This window comes from Chenopodium album, chromosome 24, assembly GCF_948465745.1.
Source record: "Chenopodium album chromosome 24, dcCheAlbu1.1, whole genome shotgun sequence".
NCBI classification, from domain to species: Eukaryota; Viridiplantae; Streptophyta; class Magnoliopsida; order Caryophyllales; family Amaranthaceae; genus Chenopodium; species Chenopodium album.
In genome coordinates this window covers 7,731,989-7,750,958 of record NC_137857.1, presented here as the reverse complement: position 1 = coordinate 7,750,958, position 18,970 = coordinate 7,731,989, and the positions used below count along the sequence as shown (strand labels likewise).

Sequence of the window (18,970 nt, the reverse complement as noted above, 5' to 3'; positions counted from 1 at the left end):
AATATATTCCTCCAATTAAAATAAAATATAATTGTAATTTAACAAGCTAAATCATTTAGATAAGATTATAATCGCATATTTAATTATTTTATATGAAACGAACAAAGGCATTAATCAAGACAATAACCAATGATCTTTAAAGCAAGGAAACAACAAATTCAACAAGTCATAGTACTAGAATCCAAAACAAACCCGTCAAGCTACCCAAAAACTAATTTCTAAGTTCACCATACATATCATCTAAAGCAATAACTTCTAAAGTTTTTTTTGAAATATTCCTTTCTACTCTATATATTACAACATACGTCTAATATTATCTATTTTCATACCTTTGCCAAATTTCAAAAAGTCACGTATTTCTTTTTGAAATGCATAAAAAGGGCAACTATATCTACCATCGCAACTCTATACTTTTTTTATTGGAAATGATTGGCCAACTATTATGTTTTGCACGAAACGTCAATGCATGCCATAACTAACATTTATCTAGCTATACAATAAGATGCTTAAACTATTTTTCATACTTCCTCCGTTTTTTAAAACTTGTAACACACACTTTTTCACGGTATTTAAGAAATGTAGGGTTCACATGATATAATATACTTTAAAATGAAGTGAGTGGTTGTTAATAGTGTAATTTAATGGGCCATGTGTTTTAAATAAGGGAAATAGTATATCTTTTTCTAAAAATAACTTTCCATTTATAGTATGTTACAAGTATTGTGATATTTCCATTTTAGAAAAGTGTTGCAAGTATTAAAAAATGGGGGAAGTATAAATTTATGCAAAGTCAAGGTCGGCCAAACTTTGAACACCTTACTTTTTTCTATGCATTGTTGTTAATTACACTTTAAAATAAACTTATATTTAAAATAATAAAAAGAACATGATCTTTTTTGAGCAAACTCTTCTATAAGAAGAAGTTAGGCCCTTAGGAAACCTTAGCTTCATGAACATATTTTTTGTAGTATAAGACTCTAAACAAAACCAAATATGGAAGCATCAAAACCAAATTACTTGTTACCAATTATAAGCAAGATGTATTGCTCATCTTCACAAGTTGTGTTGGTGGTGAGGCAGCGGCCGCAAGCGGTGGGTGGTGGCGGGTTTGTGGTTACCGATTGTAGCCAAAAGGTTGTGTTTCAAGTTGATGGTTGTGGGATCCTTGGAAAAAAGGGAGAGTTGATTCTTCGCGATGGTGATGGTGATAATATTCTTCTTATTCGCCAATTAAAGGTGTGTAATTTTATTCCATGTACATACATTTATACGCTAGTATATCTAAAATTACGGTACCTTTATGTACAATCAACTTAATTATGTTGTTTTTTCACCTTAAAGTTTTGAGTCAGATTGATATGATTCATAGATAGATGAAGAGTTGTTTAATTTGGTTTCAAGTTTTCAAATGCTTTATCATAATATATGATCATAAGTTTGTAGTCGAGTAAGTTTTAGTCCTTGTTAAAATTGATCATGTGATTTCAAGTACAAACTTATTTAGCCAGCTATATAAAAGGATATGTACATTTTACAAGTTTTGGGAGGTTGTAAAATGAGATTTTCTCCTAACAATTTGGTGTAAGTAATTAATTTAATCTGATCATAATTATATTATATGTTTTCTTATGATAAAATAGGGTGGATTGGTTCAAGCATTAAACATATACAAGAAATGGAAAGGCTATTATGATTATGAAGGATTGGAAAAGTCGGTTTTCAGCATAAAAGAACCTAATAAAAACGCATGCTTCCCAACAAACAATCCAGTTAGAATTTCAATTGAGCCCAAGGTTAGTGGCCAACTTAAAGACTGGAACTTTGAGATCAAAGGCCATTTTCCTGATAAGAATTGCAGCATTGTGGACTCATTGGGAAATATCATAGCACAGGTACATACTCAACGATCCCTTAAAATTGATCGCTTTTTTTACTTTTAGCCTCTTGACATATCGAATCTACTTACTTCATCCGATATGTACTAGTGTGACAATTAAATCCGAATAAAAGGTATATACAGGTATTTTCTAATTTGATGATGATCACATACTCCCCCATGATCGAATCGAATTTAAAATGCAAGTTTGATAGTGGATATATATTCTTATTCCCTTGGCCTCTATAACCTACATACACCATATATAGTGGATAATTTTAGGGATTAACTTTATTCCATCACCACCATGAAATGTTGTTCAATTGAACTTAGGACGTACATAATGCATTATTGTACATCCAACATTACCACATCAACCAAGCTAGGCTACGTACAATAGATTACAAGTTGTTATAACATACTTAGCTCACTGTGTCCGGAATTAATTGACACATTGATACTCTTTAGTGTATAGTAATTTGAACTATGTATGTGACAACTAAATTAAAGTTGAACCATGGTCCAAGGGAGTAGTTTAAATAAGCTTCATGATCGGTTTCTAAGAGTACTATTGGAAGTTATATATACATACACTCCTCTATCCGAAAATTAAAATTAGTCTCATCCTTCCAATTCATTAAAATTAAGTTTATGCAACTAGGTTTACATTAGATCCTCTATACTTCGTTGCAGTTAGACTCTCTTCAACATAAGAAATTATAAATTAGTATATGTGACTATTGTTTTCACGAATTATTGTGTTTGAAAACCAAAGAAGTATTCAAAACATGATACTCCGTAGTCCGTACTAATTTAATGTATCTGTATGAAGCTACTATAAGAATAATGATCAAAAGTAAAGAATCATAGCACAATGTCATCATATGCTGTCGACCAAACAAGGTAACTAGGTCTGAATCAAAAGTAAAAAATCATAGCACAATGTCATCATATATAGACCATAGAGTAGCTGCTAATGACATTATTATATGCTGATTTAGTATATTTATTGTGGATTGTTGTATAAATAAAATGGCAGGTTGGAGTAAAAGAGGAAATAGAAAGGGTGATGACAAGCAAAGATCTGTACCATGTGGTTGTGCAACCAGGGATTGATCAGGCATTCGTTTTTGGAGTCATTGCTGTTCTTGATTACATTTACCATGAGTCTACTTGGTGCTAGCTTTCATCTGCCAGAACGAGATTGACCGTTATTACATTTACGTTACTTCTTCTTCCGTCCCACTAAGATTGTTTAGTATGAGATAATTCATTTTAATCCGTATTAGGAAATGATTAAAGTTTAGCACGTGGGGTTATTATTTGTTTATTACAGGCTTTTATGTACGTCCTATCATCACTTTTATCCAACAAAGATTTGGAGCAAATATAAGACATTCGTAAAAGAAAAGTGGGGCAATTGTAGTGGGACGAAGCGGGTATATGCTATCTTTGTATATTTGTGCTGTTAATTATTTGTAATTAATGATTATGCTTAGATATTTGATGATAATTGAGTAATAAGAAAAAAGTCTTATGTATATTGTCACATTGCATTGCTTTATATACTGTTGTACAGAGTATATTCTATGTATAATGCAACAACGGAAACCAAAAGGAAAAAAAAAAATTGGCCCATGCAGGTCTCGAACCTGCGACCTTCGCGTTATTAGCACGACGCTCTAACCAGCTGAGCTAATGGGCCACTTGTGTTATATAAAATGTGCATAAATAATTTGAACAAAACTGTGAAAGAGGATAAAGGATACGTCTTTTGTTCATTCATGTTGTTTTGATTTGGGATGACCTGACATTAGCATTTGGCTCACTTACTTGACTAGGAAAAGAAAACAATTGTAATTATGCATTCAATAAAGACGATGCCATACTATTTAGCTTTTGAAGTTTTAGCATTGCACTTCCATTTCCATTGAAATGGATGGTAGGTGTTTTGGTGATTGGTATGTAATTGTTAGAGACTTCAAGTGTAATCTTAGTGGAATTACTTACTTTCGTTATTTTAGTTGACACATATTTCTTATAGGAAGTTTTTTTTAGTTTGACATTTCCTTTTTGGGTAAGTTTTACATTTTGTATTTATTAGTGCATCCCACTTGTTTTATATGCTCTTTCCTCTCCTTAATATGGGTCTAAATTAAACATGTCAACTAAATAGAAACGGATAAAGTATTAGAATAATATAATGAATGCAAGATGTGATAAAAAGGGAACAAAATTTAACTTGAGAAAATCCTTAAATAGACAAAAATCATGATAGTCATGAACGACAAGGACTTAAAAATCCACGATGAAAAGTATAAGAGAGTACATGAACGAATTATACGATAGTAAATCTCATTATATAGACAAAAAACTGACCAAGTAGTAGTTCAAAGGAAACAGTGGACAAAAAATTGTGTATGTATAGGAGGAAGTAGAGGAACAAGGATGTGCTAATCGAGCGAGTCAATCACGAGCAAAGGGTTGTTTGACTTGTGCTCGTTAAGTTTCGAGTCAAGCCGAGTCGATCACAAGCTGCTCGTTTAAAGGTTTAGGTCTTTAATTTGAATTTCAAACATTTGTTGATTACATTTCTTCTCTTTAAATACATTTTCCCTAAGAAAGTGTATTAATTAAAACAAATTAAGTACCAAGGTCCATTCAAAAAAAAAAAAAAAGTATCAAGGTAATTTTGTTTTTAAAAATAGAAATAACAAAAAAAATATTGAATTTGTTGTACACTTATCGAGTTTCGAGCTGATTCGAGCGAGCACGAGCCAACTCGAATCGAGGTTTAACTAAGACTTGACTGAGTCGAGTCCGAGTGGCACGCGAGTTGCTTCAACTCGATTAGCACCCCTACAAGGAACACTGAATGAGTGTGTAGGAGGCAGCACATCATATTGGTGGATCACTCCCATATGACTTAAGTCTTAACACCAATCTTTAAAGATGATGTTAGTTGACGAGTATATATTCATTAAAGTGATGGAATTGTGTAAACTCCATCATGTTTTCAGAAGAATCATGAATACTTCAATAGGCACATTTATAATCTAGATTTTTCAATTTTTGTAAGGAATATCATACGCTCATAAAGAACCTTTAACGTTTAAAGTTAGGGCTTCTGGAATTTCGACCACACTAAATCCAACATAATGAAAAATTTAGACGCACATATCTTCTCCAATTAATGAGACAGAGGTAAACGACATAGAATTCATAGCGTGGGTAATTAATCTAGTAATAACTTGAACAGATTGAAACCTATTCCAAACACGTGGAGGATTGGATGGTGTAATCATGTAAAAATCAGGGTCCTTAAGTTTAAAGGCGGTCTTTATTATAAGGGAAAAAAACTATAATGGTCAAGGCTGAGTATTAGCCTATTAGGGCCTGTTCTAATTGACTAAGCTGAATTGAATTTATTGGAACTGAACTGGATTGAATTGAAAATTTTATGAGAGAAGGAAATTAAGATAAGAACTGAAAATAAGCTGAAGAGAACAGACTCTTATTATACCCAAAATACAAGGGGTGGTTCAAATTTTGGTGGTAGATCAGACTGTTAATGTCCAACCCTATTCAAAAGATGGATAATTAGATATGTTTTTTTTTTTTTTTTTTTTTTTTTTTTGAACATTAGTGACGGATAATTAGATATGTTTCACCATGACGCTAACAAGTTTTTGCATAATTTGAGGTCTCTTATTGTAGATTCATGTCTTGGCGTCATAGTAATCAAGGTATGTCCTATGCCATGTTTCATATGGTTCAAAGAGCTATTTCTCATAGAAATCAGTTTTAAGGTCAAGACTTGCCACTGACAAATCGTCGAAACCATGAGATATGAGACTAATTGGTGACCAACAAATGTGCCGGAGCTATGAGGAAACAAATGATCAATGAAATGAATTGGAGATCATTATTTCATATTGCCATATACACATACTGTACAACTTATTCAATCGAATTAGAGTTTTACATCATCCGTATTCACTTTAGTTTCATTACTATTAGAGGTGATCATGGCTCGGCCATTTTACAACGTCAGGATGGTTCAACCCGATAAGAAGGGGCAAACCAGTTTGATCAGGCCTAACATCAAACTATCCCTAACACGGCACATGTTCCGTGCCCAAAAATCCTGCCCAAAACCCGCAATATAGTCCGTAAATTCTACCAAATTCGGCCAAAATCAGGACAGACCATGGTTGATCATCTCTAGTTTGTTTTGTTTGAAGCACATGACTAGTTTAGGTAAAATTTCTCTCGCCTACTTAACAAATTGTTTCGCCAATTTTAGCACTCTTATTACACCATTAAGAATCTTAAATATCACCAACTTAATAATTCCAAAGAGAACGATGATTCTCGTCTACATCATTGTCCTTTACTACTCTCGAGACATAAACAAGATAAAAGCAGCAATTGAAAATGAATCAATGAAACCCCAATTGATCAAATTCACCCAAACCAATCGATATACAAATTCCAATAATTCCAACAAATTCACCAACATATAATCATACATAAATTACAAGTAAAATCAAAAGTAAAATTACAAAAATAGAAATTCCAATCAAGAACAAGCACAAGCATCTTCAACAACCAAAGCTTCATACTCCTTAGCACGAAACAAGAAATACCCAACAGCAAGCCCCAAAGCAATAGCAATAAACACACCACCATTATACGACATAACAGCCAACATCAAAACATACCCAATTGCCGAGTTCACCCCAAACAACACGGCCGTCGCAAATCGAGCCGATTTGCTCAACCGGGTTCCGAGTCGAGGGTGAAGAAACGGCGTTGACGGCTGATCCGAAGGCGGTGGAACGATACCGATGGCTAGAACACACAATCGGCGATCTTCCATGTATTGGTAGAAGACGGAGAAGAGGAAGCAGAATAAGAGAGCGAGTGAGTAACTTAGCCATGAATCGGTTTTCCAGAAATCGAAGAGTAACACCATTTTTGTACCCCAGTAAAAAGTCATGTGCATCATCTTGAAATTTTGGAGGGGAGAGATTGGAATTTGGGGGTGATTTGTTGTTTGTTGTTGGAGAATTTGGAAGATTTTCTGAGGGGTTTTGTTTGATTTTTTGTTCGAGAAATAGTGATTGTTCTAAAATTGTGAATTTCGTTGTTTTAGAAGCAGTGGCGGATCCAGGAATTGGACCTAGGGGGTTCGAACTTTATCAAACACCCGATATCCAAATGCACGGATATAAATCGGGTGTACAAGTATAAAATAGAATGTTCAAATAAATATCAATACACAAGTAAACAACAAAATAAGTCCAAATTTCAATAAAATTGCAAAATAAAATGATCCGATACAACAATACATAACATCAATTAAATGTCAAAATACAATACATAAAAAAAAAATGCAAATTACAAAAGCATTCTTCGAGTTTTCATATTCCAAAAATGCTCCAAACTTTTCATGGTCACACTACAATAATTTAAAAAACAATTAATTAGTACTACATCTACTGCAAATTAATTCATAATTCATAGATCAAAACTCAAAATTAATCAGTACTACATCTACTGCAAATTAATTAGTGCTACATCTACTGCATTACTGCAAATTAATTAGTACTACATCTACTGCAAATTAATCAACATATTATGATATTAACAATTAAGAAACTCAAAATTAAAACTCAAAAACAGAAATTGAAAAGAAAAAACAGAAATTGAAAAGAAAAAACAGGGAGTAAGTGAGAGAATGTTACCTCGAGTAGATCGTCGGCGTCGCCTCCTCGACCCTCGTGGCCTCGTCGGTGAGCAGTGGCGACAGGCGTGGTCGCGTGACGTGCCTCGGTGGCTCTGTGCGGCGGCTTGAGATTTGAGAAGTGAGAAAAAATGGAGAAGAAAGTTAGGGTTTTAGCAAGCAGCAGTGTATGAGAATTGAGAAAAGAAAGGGAACAATTGAATAGAACAAAGAACGAAAGTTACAGGGAAAAAAAGGGAGAAAAGAAAAAAGAAAAAAAATAAATAAAGTTGCGCGTCCTGGGTTTCGAACCCGCGATCTGTGGTACAATTGAGAGTCACTAAACCAATTGAGCTAGCGCCTAACATAGTAAACATTTGTTTAAGATATTTTATTTATAGGTTTTTTTTTTTTTAATAACTTTTAATTTTTTTTCCGGATCTAACGGGGTTCAACTGAACCCCTTGAACCCCCGCTAGATCCGCCACTGTTTAGAAGGTTGGTTGTTTTGATAGGCTAATTAGCAATGTACGTAGTACAATATTCGGGGAGAAGAGTAGTACAGTTTGATTTGACGTACAAAGAGGAAACGTAGTACTATTACATTTATTACTTCAAAGAAAATTTTGATACAGTAAGAGCAAGTTTAGCCAAAGTCTTAAAACTTGAATGTGACATTATTTTTTGTGATCCCCATTGAAAATAATGTCATCAAATTCTTATTAAGGCTCGTCAAGATTTGCAAAAATTTATCACTTTAAACCTAAAATTCAAATATATGACATATTATATGTACAAAAGTATATAAAAAAAAAAAAGGATATTAAAAATTAAAGTGAGGTAAGTCTCAATCTCAAATCTTAAAAGTTGAGTCTTGAAATTTCAAGATTCAACTTGAGAAATTTGCTTGAAATTGTAGAAGAAAAATAGGAAAAGTCTTAGGGCATGTTCACATTTACTGAACTGAACTGAACTGAACTGATTGGAGCTGAACTGAACTGAACTGAATTGAACTGAAATGAATATTTTATGAGAGAAGGAAATTAGGAACTGAACTGAACTGCACTGAACTGATTGGAGCTGAACTGAACTGAACTGAACTGCAATTAAGTAAATATGAACGGGCCCTTAAGCATAAGTCTTAAGACTCAAAATGATGATGTCACCCCAAGTTTTAGGACTTGGGACTAAACTTGCTCTTAGAAGAAAAATTTAATATAGTGAAGTGTTTTTTTTTTTAAAATTTTTTTTTTTTGGTTTCACTCGATTCACCTTTATGACTAATTCGGATTTAGTGATCAATTTTGGGTGGGTTAGGTTCCAATTTCCTCCCAATTATTTTTACGGGGATCGAACGCGTGGTCATCCCTACCAAGTGTAGTCTCATTTACCACTGTACCTAAAGCCAATTGGTCAAAAAGAAAAATAAATTTTTATTTTTTACAAAAAGGAATAATATCATTAATAAATAGTCATATGACATTTACAATGACTATTTTGCATTCTCCGCGCAGTGCAATTCATATTCCAATTCAAACTTGACACAAATAGTAATTTTCAATGTTTTTGCATCTTTTCGAGTAGGGACTTTTTTATTCTATGTTTTGATTGTAGAGTTGATGACAAGACCTAACTTATATGAATCTAAATCACCTTTTCAATTATTAAAACACCAAAAATAAGACTCTCATCCATAAATAAGAATTAAAAACTCAAAGATGAGAATTAAATCCCAAAAAAAAATGGAAAAGACCTACTCCCTCCGTCCCAAAAAGAACGACCCATTTGGGTTGATTACGTGGGTATTAAGGAAGTTAAGTTAAAAGAAGTAAAAGTATATTGGAAAGATTAATTTATATGGGGTTTGTAAAAAGATAGAGAGAGAAAGTAATAAAATAACATGGAAAATCAAATTTTTATATGGGGAAGCTAATTTTGTACAAATATTGTAGCAAATTGATGGGTGTTTTAACGCAAATGGGTCATTCTTTTTGGGACAAAGTTTTGGCCAAATGGGTTATTCTTTTTGGGACGGAGGGAGTATAAAATTGGGAAGAAAGCTCACGCATATGGAGAGATTAAAGCAAAAAAAATAAAATAAAATAAAATAAAATATAAAAATTGAATAAAGAAAATTTAATTCAATTAATTTAAGTTTACTCCGCATATCAACTTATATTAGAAATACCCGTAATAGCTTAGACTAGATCAAGTTAGGTCATATCAAATCTTATCTTATTATTTACATTTATTTATCGTTGAATTTTTTTAATTTTGTAAAATATTATGAAACATTCATATTTCTTCCAGTTTATTTTAGTTGCATCACTTTTCGAAAAAAAAATGTTTTTAATTAGTTACATCACTTTCCTTTTTAGTGAATAAACTCTCACTATCTCTGTCCTATCATATAGGTCTATTGTTTTTTATTCTCTCTATCTCTCCCATCTCCTAAAATTGCCTAGGAATCCATATTTTGCAAAGTGATGCAACTAAATAAAATAGACGACGTATTAGAAAATTACATATTAAAAATTGAATCTTTTTTCTTTTTTTTATGGAACATTAAAATGAACCTATTGACATTTCATTTGATTTTTTTTTTTATTTTACGGATTAGTGTACAAATTAGGTCAAAATTTAGTCGAATTAGAAAATTAGATTAGGTTAATCCAAATCAGATCATGTGAACTGAACCTCTAAGTCTATTGTAATGAAAAGTATTGCACCTCTTAACTTTGAGGTTTGGAGTTTAATTTATACTCAAATTACTTTGAGTGTGTCAAATTACTTTGAGCGCAAGGGTCCATTATCCTTTTCCTTCACAAACTCTAATTTGACTAACTTTTGTGATTTATGGATGAGAAAAAATTGTCACGTGTTATCTTGTTAGATTCATCATATCACAATATGTATTTGACTATATAGGAATTTAGAAAACAAGTACAATTTAATCACCAAGCTAAACTTAATTTAATGAAAAAGCAAACATCTTTCATCCTTAAAGGTTAAACTTCAATTCTAATTAGGATTAATTTGGAGATAAATTTCCTTTCCTCCATGTCCACTGTATCTAGCCCTCTAATACAAGTAATTGTTTTGAAAAATAAATCTTTCAAGTATCACCACATGTAAGTGTCCGATATTGGTTGAAGAAGAGAGAGTTAAACACTTTATAAGGCTAAGGGGCTACTCCTCCTATTGCCATATGGTTTTGGGATGGGATGGAACTTCCTTGGACTTGTGAAGTGAACTCTCTCTCTATAGGTTTGCGGGTGCGGCCCAGACCTATATTTAATATGGTATTAGAGCCAGGCCCACGATATGGGACCTTAAATGGCTAAAGTTCACTGGGCCAAGAGTTGGTCCATGTGAGGGGGAGTATGTGAAGAAGCACTCTATCCCGAAAAATCACATGAGACAAAGTTAAAAGGGACCTTACATGTGAGGGAGAATGTTGAAAAATAATCCTTTCAAGTATCACCATATGTAAGTGTCTCACATTGGTTGCAGAATAGAAGGTTAAACACTTTATAAGGCTAAGGGGCTACTTCTCCTATTGCCATATGATTTTGGGATGCAACCTCCTTAAACTTGTGAACGAACTCTCTTTTTCTTGGTTTGTGTGCGGCCCAGACCCGTATTTAATATATTGACATATTATTTTTAGGCTTTATTGGCAAAACCAAAGGATATTCGATAAAGCTAGCTAGAAACATCTGTGAGCTTTTACCTATTGAAAGTTAACTGTTAAAGTAGAACCTTATCGGCAACAAGTTTTGAAATAGCTTCGAGTGTTTAATTCATATAGTAGTCTTTGACACTTTGACAAAATAGATGTGGATGATAGGTTTTAGCTTTTGAATTAGTGTTTCACAAAAGCTATTACGAAGTATAGTATACTTTTTCCTTAAAATTAGCATTATTCAAATATGTATACTATTTCAACAAGTTACTATCAAATATCATCACCAAACAACTATTTTGATAGAAACATTTAACAATTACAAGTTGATAGCATCCACTCATTGTTTTCCGTTATTACAACACTTAATTTTGTCAAAGTAGCTGTTGAAGGCTTGAGATTAGTTTAGTTTTTTTTTTTGTGTTTTGTTTTTGTTTTTGTTTTTTTTTTTTTCCGACCACACAACCTCTCACCGACCGAGTGACCCCGATCACACTGTGTGGCCAATCACATATGAAAATTTGTAATTTTAATAGGTTTGTAATGTATATTAATGATAAAAAATTAAAAACATAATAATGTAAAATTTTGTTATAATTAACGCTTAATGTAAAATTAAAAGAAACATGTCTATACAAATATATATTGATGATAAAACATAATTAAGTAAGATTTAGTTATATTTTTTTTTTGTATTTTTAGTTATAATTGACTTCATGTATATTTTTGTATTTTTATTTGTTCATAAGTAGAAATTTAATTATTGATCTTGTTCATTGGCAAATATGATAAAATAAATATGTCTATACAAAAATAGAGAAAGTATAAAATAGTACCAGCTACAACAGAAAGTAGTTTAGTTTTAGTCCTACGTCGAGTAGCAATCTAACATGAGTGCATGACTGCTTGAAGGCCATGAGGCTTCAACGTCAACAAGTTATGCTTCATACTTTCATAGAATCATAGGTTTATCCCAAAAAAAAAAAAAAAAATGGGCTTGGGGTGTGGGCTTGATTTAGGCCCGATTTTTGCTAAGGGCTTAAAATCAATTTGTAAAATCTTAGATAAAATGATGGATCTAATTAATCAACTAATTTTAGACAAGCACTTTTAATTTAACTGTTTTAAGCAAACTTATGAACTCAAAATCACAAGGTTTCAAACAAAAAAAAAAAAAAAAGAACTCAAAGTCACAAAATAAGCTAGTGCCCCACCATTTTCATCAAACTTTGGTTGCTACTTGTTAATAATTGGTGAGTAATTTTAAAAGCTCCCATTCCAACAATACCAAGCATTTCTGGATTTTCAAGTATTTTGGAGAGACAAAATAATTTCTTAATTGACATATTGACATTGTTCGTGATATTTCTAATGAGTTGGTGTGAAGTGATGAATCACATTTATATATGATTTATAAGCACGTTTATTTTAGTTTTATAGTTGTTTTTTAGGTCTTTTTGTCACTTTCTAGGTCGCATATGCATAAGTTGTTCATTTTGTACTCTATTACGCTTTGTTTGTGTTTTCTTAATGTTTCAAGTAGTTTTTATAACTACTTAGACGCTTTCGGAGTAGTTTGGAAGAATCGGACAATGAAAGGATACAACATCGATGAATCGAGGCATTGAATGAAGGATATTTGTTTGTGAAAGCTTAGATCGAGGTATATAAGCATACTAAGTATGAATAGCATCCACAAGAATCACTATGCATTTTTCGGAGATGAATTTGAGAGGGAAACGAAGGAAAACGATGGTTTTCAAAGTGTCAAAATAGACCTTTGATCACTCTTTTGATCATAACTTGAGTTCTATACATTGGATTGAAGCGATTAAAATTGCGTCGAAAACTAGACTTGAAGACCTTTCCATTGATAGGTTTCATGTCCCAATACAGATCCTAGATCTCAAGATACGACCCTTTAAATTTGGCACTGCGAATCTGTCATCCCAGCACCTAGCCATCAGGCGATGGCCAAGCCGCACGAACAAGCCTTCGAGACTGATCTGACTGCTGGAAAACCATCGGGCGATGGTCGAGCTTCATCTATCATCTTCCTCACAGCCCTCGACCATCGACCACCCATCGGGTGATGGGTTGGGCGTCCGCAACACCAAGGCAACCTACATCAACTATGACTCTTTCAATCGACCAATCATTAGACGACTTTATTATTTTTATTTTATTATCTTATTTTAATATTAATTTTTAGATTAGTTTTAGGATAATTAAATACTCAAGGGATATTATTTTTTTCTTATGTCTTATATACGTACCTTTTAATATTTGACATTTGTTGTAGGTTTCACTCTGATCTAGCCCTAGTTTTTCATGGACAACTCCATGGATTCCTCCATGGATTTGTCCACGAGTTTGATACATTAATTTATTGAGGTAATTTTATTTATTTACTTTTGTTTTCTTTGTTAGATTTAGTTTTAATTATTTATTTCATGCTTGAGTAGTTTTATCTAGGGTTTGGGAATCCATGTTTATATAATGAATCTTTTTGTTTTTGTTTTTTGTTTTTTGTTTTTTTTTGTTTTTTGTTTTTTTTTTTTTTTGAAACATTATATAATGAATCTTGATTGATGTTATTATTAATTTTTTGTATTATTATAGATTTCTATAATTGATAGTATTTTATTTTTAATCTAACAACCTGATTAATTATTTGATTAATTATTGTTAATAAGAATTTGAATCAAAAAGTCTTACTTTTAGAGGCTTGCCTACAATTAGCAATTCTGATTATGTTAGCGACCGAACTACATATGTTGAATTGAGAGCGTTAAGATCCGGTCGTAGGCTTAGCGATTGGTCTACATTATTGATTGATTGAATTGTTATTGATATTTGATAGATTTAAAACTATAATTTTGGTGAAATATAACCCTAGGTCTTTTTTATTAATTGTTTTATTTCAATTTTAATTTAGACCACTTTTCTATCCCAACTCATGACCAATTGTTTAGTTTCTCCAATCCTTAGAGGTTAGATTGAATATCATCTCCCTGTGGATTCGACCCTACTTACCCTACTACATTGTTAGTTGGTTGTGTTAGGAATATATTTTTGGCAGGTGTACGACAACCTATCATGAAGACATAGCATAGAGAGCAATTCCTAGCCAAATTTGGAGAAAGTATACATTTGCATCATTGCATTTCTTCATTTATATAGTTTTCTTGAGAGAAATTAGTGTCATTATATTGAGTATATCATAAAACTACAAAAATCGTCCTAAAAGTGAAGGGGTACACTACTATATTGGGCCGAACCACATCATTTTCAATTATTGATTGGCAATCCAAGTAACCAACCAGTCGAAAAGCATTAAAAGCTACTTGCAACATATGATTGATTTAATTATGTGAGTTGCCTTATCTTATTTATTTATCGTTGTTGTATTTTCCAATTAAATAAGGAAAATAGAAGAAACATCCAAGTACAATTTGACCTAACTTAGAGTCTTTGTCATCTCAACATCAAACAAGTAGGAGTATAATTCAATCCATGCAAAAATAATACTCACACTTCTCAAGGCTCACATTTCCAAATATCCTTGAAGAAATAAACTCAATTTTGGTGTATATGTTATGTTATTTAGCTTAAGTTTGGTTTAGATCTATTGGATTTGAGTTAGTTAACTCAATTTTGGTCTATGTAGTTTTGATTTGGTTTATGTAAATTTCAAGATTTGGACATGCTTATGGCATTAAGAATTTAAGAGAGTCTCATTAACCCAACCCACATGTACTGACAGGCCGATTTGTGCTGCTGGGGAGGGGGGGGGGGGGGGGATGTAATAACTTCTAAAATCTAATTAATTGGTTAAAAATAAGTTGCTCAAGTCAAAATTTAAAATTGAACTTCATGCCGTCTTTCGTGTTGTGTCGTATCGAGCTTATAATTTTATTTTAAATAATAGACTTGTAATAGGCTTGTGCGAATGCTAGGCCATAATGTGTTGGGCTCAAATGGCCCGTGTACCAGCCCAACCCATGCCACTTTTGGGTGTTTCAAATATACTAATAGGAAAATTGAAGCCTTGCAAGCAATAGCATAATCAGGATTCAGGAATCAGGAGCATGATGTACATACCACCAAGAGAGCAAGGCTATATTTTATTTTCCTTCTCTTTTCTTTGGGTAAAGTAATACAGCTTTGATGCACTCAACTAATAAAGAAAAAAATCAATTAAAAAAAATCCAATTAGGTTTGATATTAATGGAGCAGGTTTAACAAAATTACAGATAAGATTAGGTTGGGATAAACTTTGTTAGGCTACTCGGAGAGTGACATTGTGTGACATTCACATAACAAGATCAGAAGAAACATTTACTTAATTATCAACATTCTCAAGTATACATCACTTTACCAAGAGACTCAAAATCACCATCACATCTAGCTCATCAATAATGTAATCACATTCGTCGTGTCCGATAAAAGAACTTGGTCAGTGATGGTCACCAAGAAGCCAAAATAAATGAAGTGACAGATTATACTTCTATCACGATCTATGAACATTCTGATACACGATTTTATTCACAATGGTTGTGATTTATGTGTTCCTAGCAAGATAATCTGATTCTATAGTATATATGTAGACTAATCGTCTTATAAGTATACAACAAGCGAAAGAAAAACAACTGATCGAGGACACTAAATAACAAGTGGCATTATTATATTAATGTCGTAGTACAATAACAAGATTGGGCAGAGCAGAGAAACTGATGTTTTTACTTCTATTAGAGCTTAATACAGTATGACCCAATTACAAAAGGCAACAGTTTCCTTCCATTAAGATGGCTTGGTATCAGAAATTGAAGAACCAAGTCCAAAAAATACCTAGTACTTCGTATATAGTAACTGTACAAGAGGCGGCATACATTATAGCCAAGAGTCTATCTATTATGTACACAGCAACACAGAACCTACATCGACTGTGAGCCTGAAACCACGGCAATGCTGACCTGAAGAGACAGAAAGATACCATATATGATTATGAGGCCAACACCTAAAAGCCTATTAGGGCGCATATCATTTTGTGGCAAAACGATTAGAGCCCATATAAGACCTGCAGCTAGAAATCCCACAGTGATGAACAAACCATTATCTTGTTGAATAACATAAGGTTCTGAACCCTTGTACCATGCTGCAAGCACCAAAGAAATGCCTAAACCGATCAGTGTATTAAACATAGGTCCTGCATAGCTTCCTGACATAGCGATCTGCACTCCGTTTCTGTCATTCATTGCAAGAGCAGTGTTTGACATTAGATCACCCATTGAATTCCCCCAGGCTAATATGGTTAGAGCAAGTATTGATGGGTTGACACCAAATATGGTACCCAACGAAACAAGCAGAGCAACAAGCTCATTTGCTACAATGTAGAACCATATGATGCTCATGAAGAATCCACCAAAAACCCAAGGGAACAAGAAGCTACGAGGTGGGTGCTCAGGACATGTGTATAGAAAGGCAAGTACACTGAAGATGCAGCCAGCAGAAACACCGATGAAATAAGCAATTTTCCCACTCAAAGGAACAATCTCTTCCTGCGTATTCCACAGAACAGCCAGAAGAACGGGGGCTAAAAACGCGCTGGCAATAGCATACACCTTAGACCATCTTTCCTCCTCGACTATAGGAATGGTCAAACGTCTAGGAATACTTAATGGTATCTCCAAAATTGAAAATAATGTAGAAAATGAACATGGTGATTCTACATTCATTTCCCCCTCATCATTCCAACCCCACAAAGGCCTAGAGCTATCTTCTACACCAGACTTTGTATAATCTGAATAGATTGCAACATTAATATTCCATATCCAATGAGGCAGTTTCGAGGGCACCTCAGGCGAATTACTATGGCTATCGGGACTAAGCAACGAAGCATACATCGATTGATCACCCTCCCCTTCACCATTACACGACGAAAAGAAACTCCCCGCCACAGGAAGCAATGGTGTCAATCCATCCAATTTCGAACCTCTCCCCTTCTTACTAATTATCTCAGTTACAGCAACATACAAGCCATAAACCACATATATTGACACAAAAGCTATAGCACCCCAAATACCAACTTCACCAATCAACAAAATCAATGTAAGGCAAGCTATACTAAAAAGAAAAAAACACAAGTCCCTTATAAAACATGTCTTATCAATTTGCACCCTCTTATCTGCAACAAAAAGTGAAACAACTCCTACAACAACACAAGTAACAAACACAGCACCACCCAAAACACTATTAATTCCGACATCGTCACCGGAACCCCGGCCCATAAAAGCAGCAATGCTAGCAAAAACATCAGGTGCCCCATTACCAAATGGAAGCAAAGTGACACCAGCAACAGTAGGAGACATTTTCAGAAGTTCTGAAAGTTTTTCTAATGAACAACAAAAGTAATCTGCAGCAGTATTTCCCAATAAATAGAACAGTACAGCAAGCCAAATAGCAAGAATTAAGTACCCAAAAATGGAGAATTTCTTGCAATCACAGTAAATAAATTTGATGTAATTGAAATAACCACCTGAATTACATTCTGGGTGAGCAAGAACATAATCACAGCTGTTCAGATAACCTTCATGCTTGAAAATCTGGGAACAAATTTTGTAATCAGATAAAGTAGCTTTACTAACATTTGATGAAACCCCATGAATTTCTGCAACAATTCTGCCATGTTTTCCCCCAATTTGCTGAATTCCACCACCATAAACCCCACTTCCCAACTTCCATTTTTCACCAAAGTTGGAATTATACATGAAAATGAGAAACACAACAGTTGAAATTCCATTAAAAAGAACACGAAATCGAGTGTTCTTCATCCTCAATATAGAAACCCAGTAACAAAATTCTTTAATAGACTTAAAACCCAGAAAAGTAGGAAGTATTTAGAACAAAACCCCAGAAAAAAAAGTAGAAATTTGACAAAATTCAAGTAAAGGGTGAGTGAAAAATGATGATTGGAACAAGTACAGAAAAAAATGAGCTTCTGGGTAGTTTCTTTTCTTCAATGATACTCAAATTTTCAGGGTACTTTTCACAAATTCTCTCCCCAAAAATTAGGAGAGAAAGAAAGAAAGAGAGTTTGAAGAAGAAGAAGAAGAGTTGATTTTCTTAGTAGAAGGTGTTAGAATGTAATGTGATTCTTTGATTTGATATCATATATATATAGACGCCATTAAAATAAGCTAAGGTGTAAAGGATTAATTCAACCAATTGGGAATATTTGTGAAGTAGTATTTGCGTTGCGCTACGCGTCGTATTCAACTGCAAATCTACAAAGGCCGACACGAAACAAATGGTAGGAGATTTTGGGGTTGCCACTTTATGGGAATTTTTACTTGTTTGTGTCAATTTTGTTTGTAGTATTTGGGACTAGGTCTATGTATGATATAGCCAATCGTTACTTTGTGCACACGGTCGATACAAAAAGGTTAATGGTATTTTCCTTATACTTGTATTAGTACATCGTAAATAAAGATTATACTTCTATTTTTGTTTCTTGAAATATACGTTGATGTGGTGATTGTGCTTTTAATCATAGACGGTATATTCTTTGGTTAACAAGGATGAAAGATGAATTTAAGACATCATATAGTGCATTGTACCTCTGGATATATGAGATAATTTTTTTTAGACATTTAGTGTAATGTTCAAGTCACTTGATTAT

At 33.3% G+C, this 18,970-nt stretch overlaps 2 protein-coding genes, 1 non-coding gene and 1 pseudogene across 3 annotated transcripts; 1 reads left to right on the top strand and 3 right to left on the bottom strand.

The window, feature by feature from the left end:
* Window positions 1–911: 911 nt before the first annotated feature.
* Window positions 912–3,287, top strand: LOC145612460 (protein LURP-one-related 6-like). The gene is made up of 3 exons (XM_081667830.1): window positions 912–1,236; window positions 1,641–1,892; window positions 2,916–3,287. Exons 1-3 carry the CDS (start codon window positions 994–996, stop codon window positions 3,057–3,059), a joined length of 639 nt encoding a protein of 212 aa, XP_081523956.1. The 5' UTR covers window positions 912–993; the 3' UTR covers window positions 3,060–3,287.
* Window positions 3,288–3,507: 220 nt separating this feature from the next.
* TRNAI-AAU (transfer RNA isoleucine (anticodon AAU)) lies at window positions 3,508–3,581 on the bottom strand. Its single transcript has one exon. It is a non-coding gene; the product is annotated as a tRNA-Ile (tRNA).
* Window positions 3,582–6,314: 2,733 nt separating this feature from the next.
* On the bottom strand, window positions 6,315–7,043 carry LOC145611810 (copper transporter 5-like). Its single transcript, XM_081667178.1, has one exon. It carries the CDS (start codon window positions 6,885–6,887, stop codon window positions 6,459–6,461), a length of 429 nt encoding a protein of 142 aa, XP_081523304.1. The 5' UTR covers window positions 6,888–7,043; the 3' UTR covers window positions 6,315–6,458.
* Window positions 7,044–16,009: 8,966 nt separating this feature from the next.
* LOC145611494 (cation/calcium exchanger 4 pseudogene) lies at window positions 16,010–18,504 on the bottom strand (annotated as a pseudogene).
* Between the last annotated feature and the right edge of the window lie 466 nt (window positions 18,505–18,970).

Excerpts from the sequence above, each read along its gene's own strand:
- LOC145612460 (XM_081667830.1), top strand. The coding sequence starts at position 994 with ATGGAAGCATCAAAACCAAATTACTTGTTACCAATTATAAGCAAGATG. Across the intron at positions 1,237-1,640 it reads TTCTTATTCGCCAATTAAAG|GGTGGATTGGTTCAAGCATT; the intron begins GTGTGTAATTTT and ends ATGATAAAATAG. Across the intron at positions 1,893-2,915 it reads TGGGAAATATCATAGCACAG|GTTGGAGTAAAAGAGGAAAT; the intron begins GTACATACTCAA and ends ATAAAATGGCAG.
- LOC145611810 (XM_081667178.1), bottom strand. The coding sequence starts at position 6,887 with ATGATGCACATGACTTTTTACTGGGGTACAAAAATGGTGTTACTCTTC.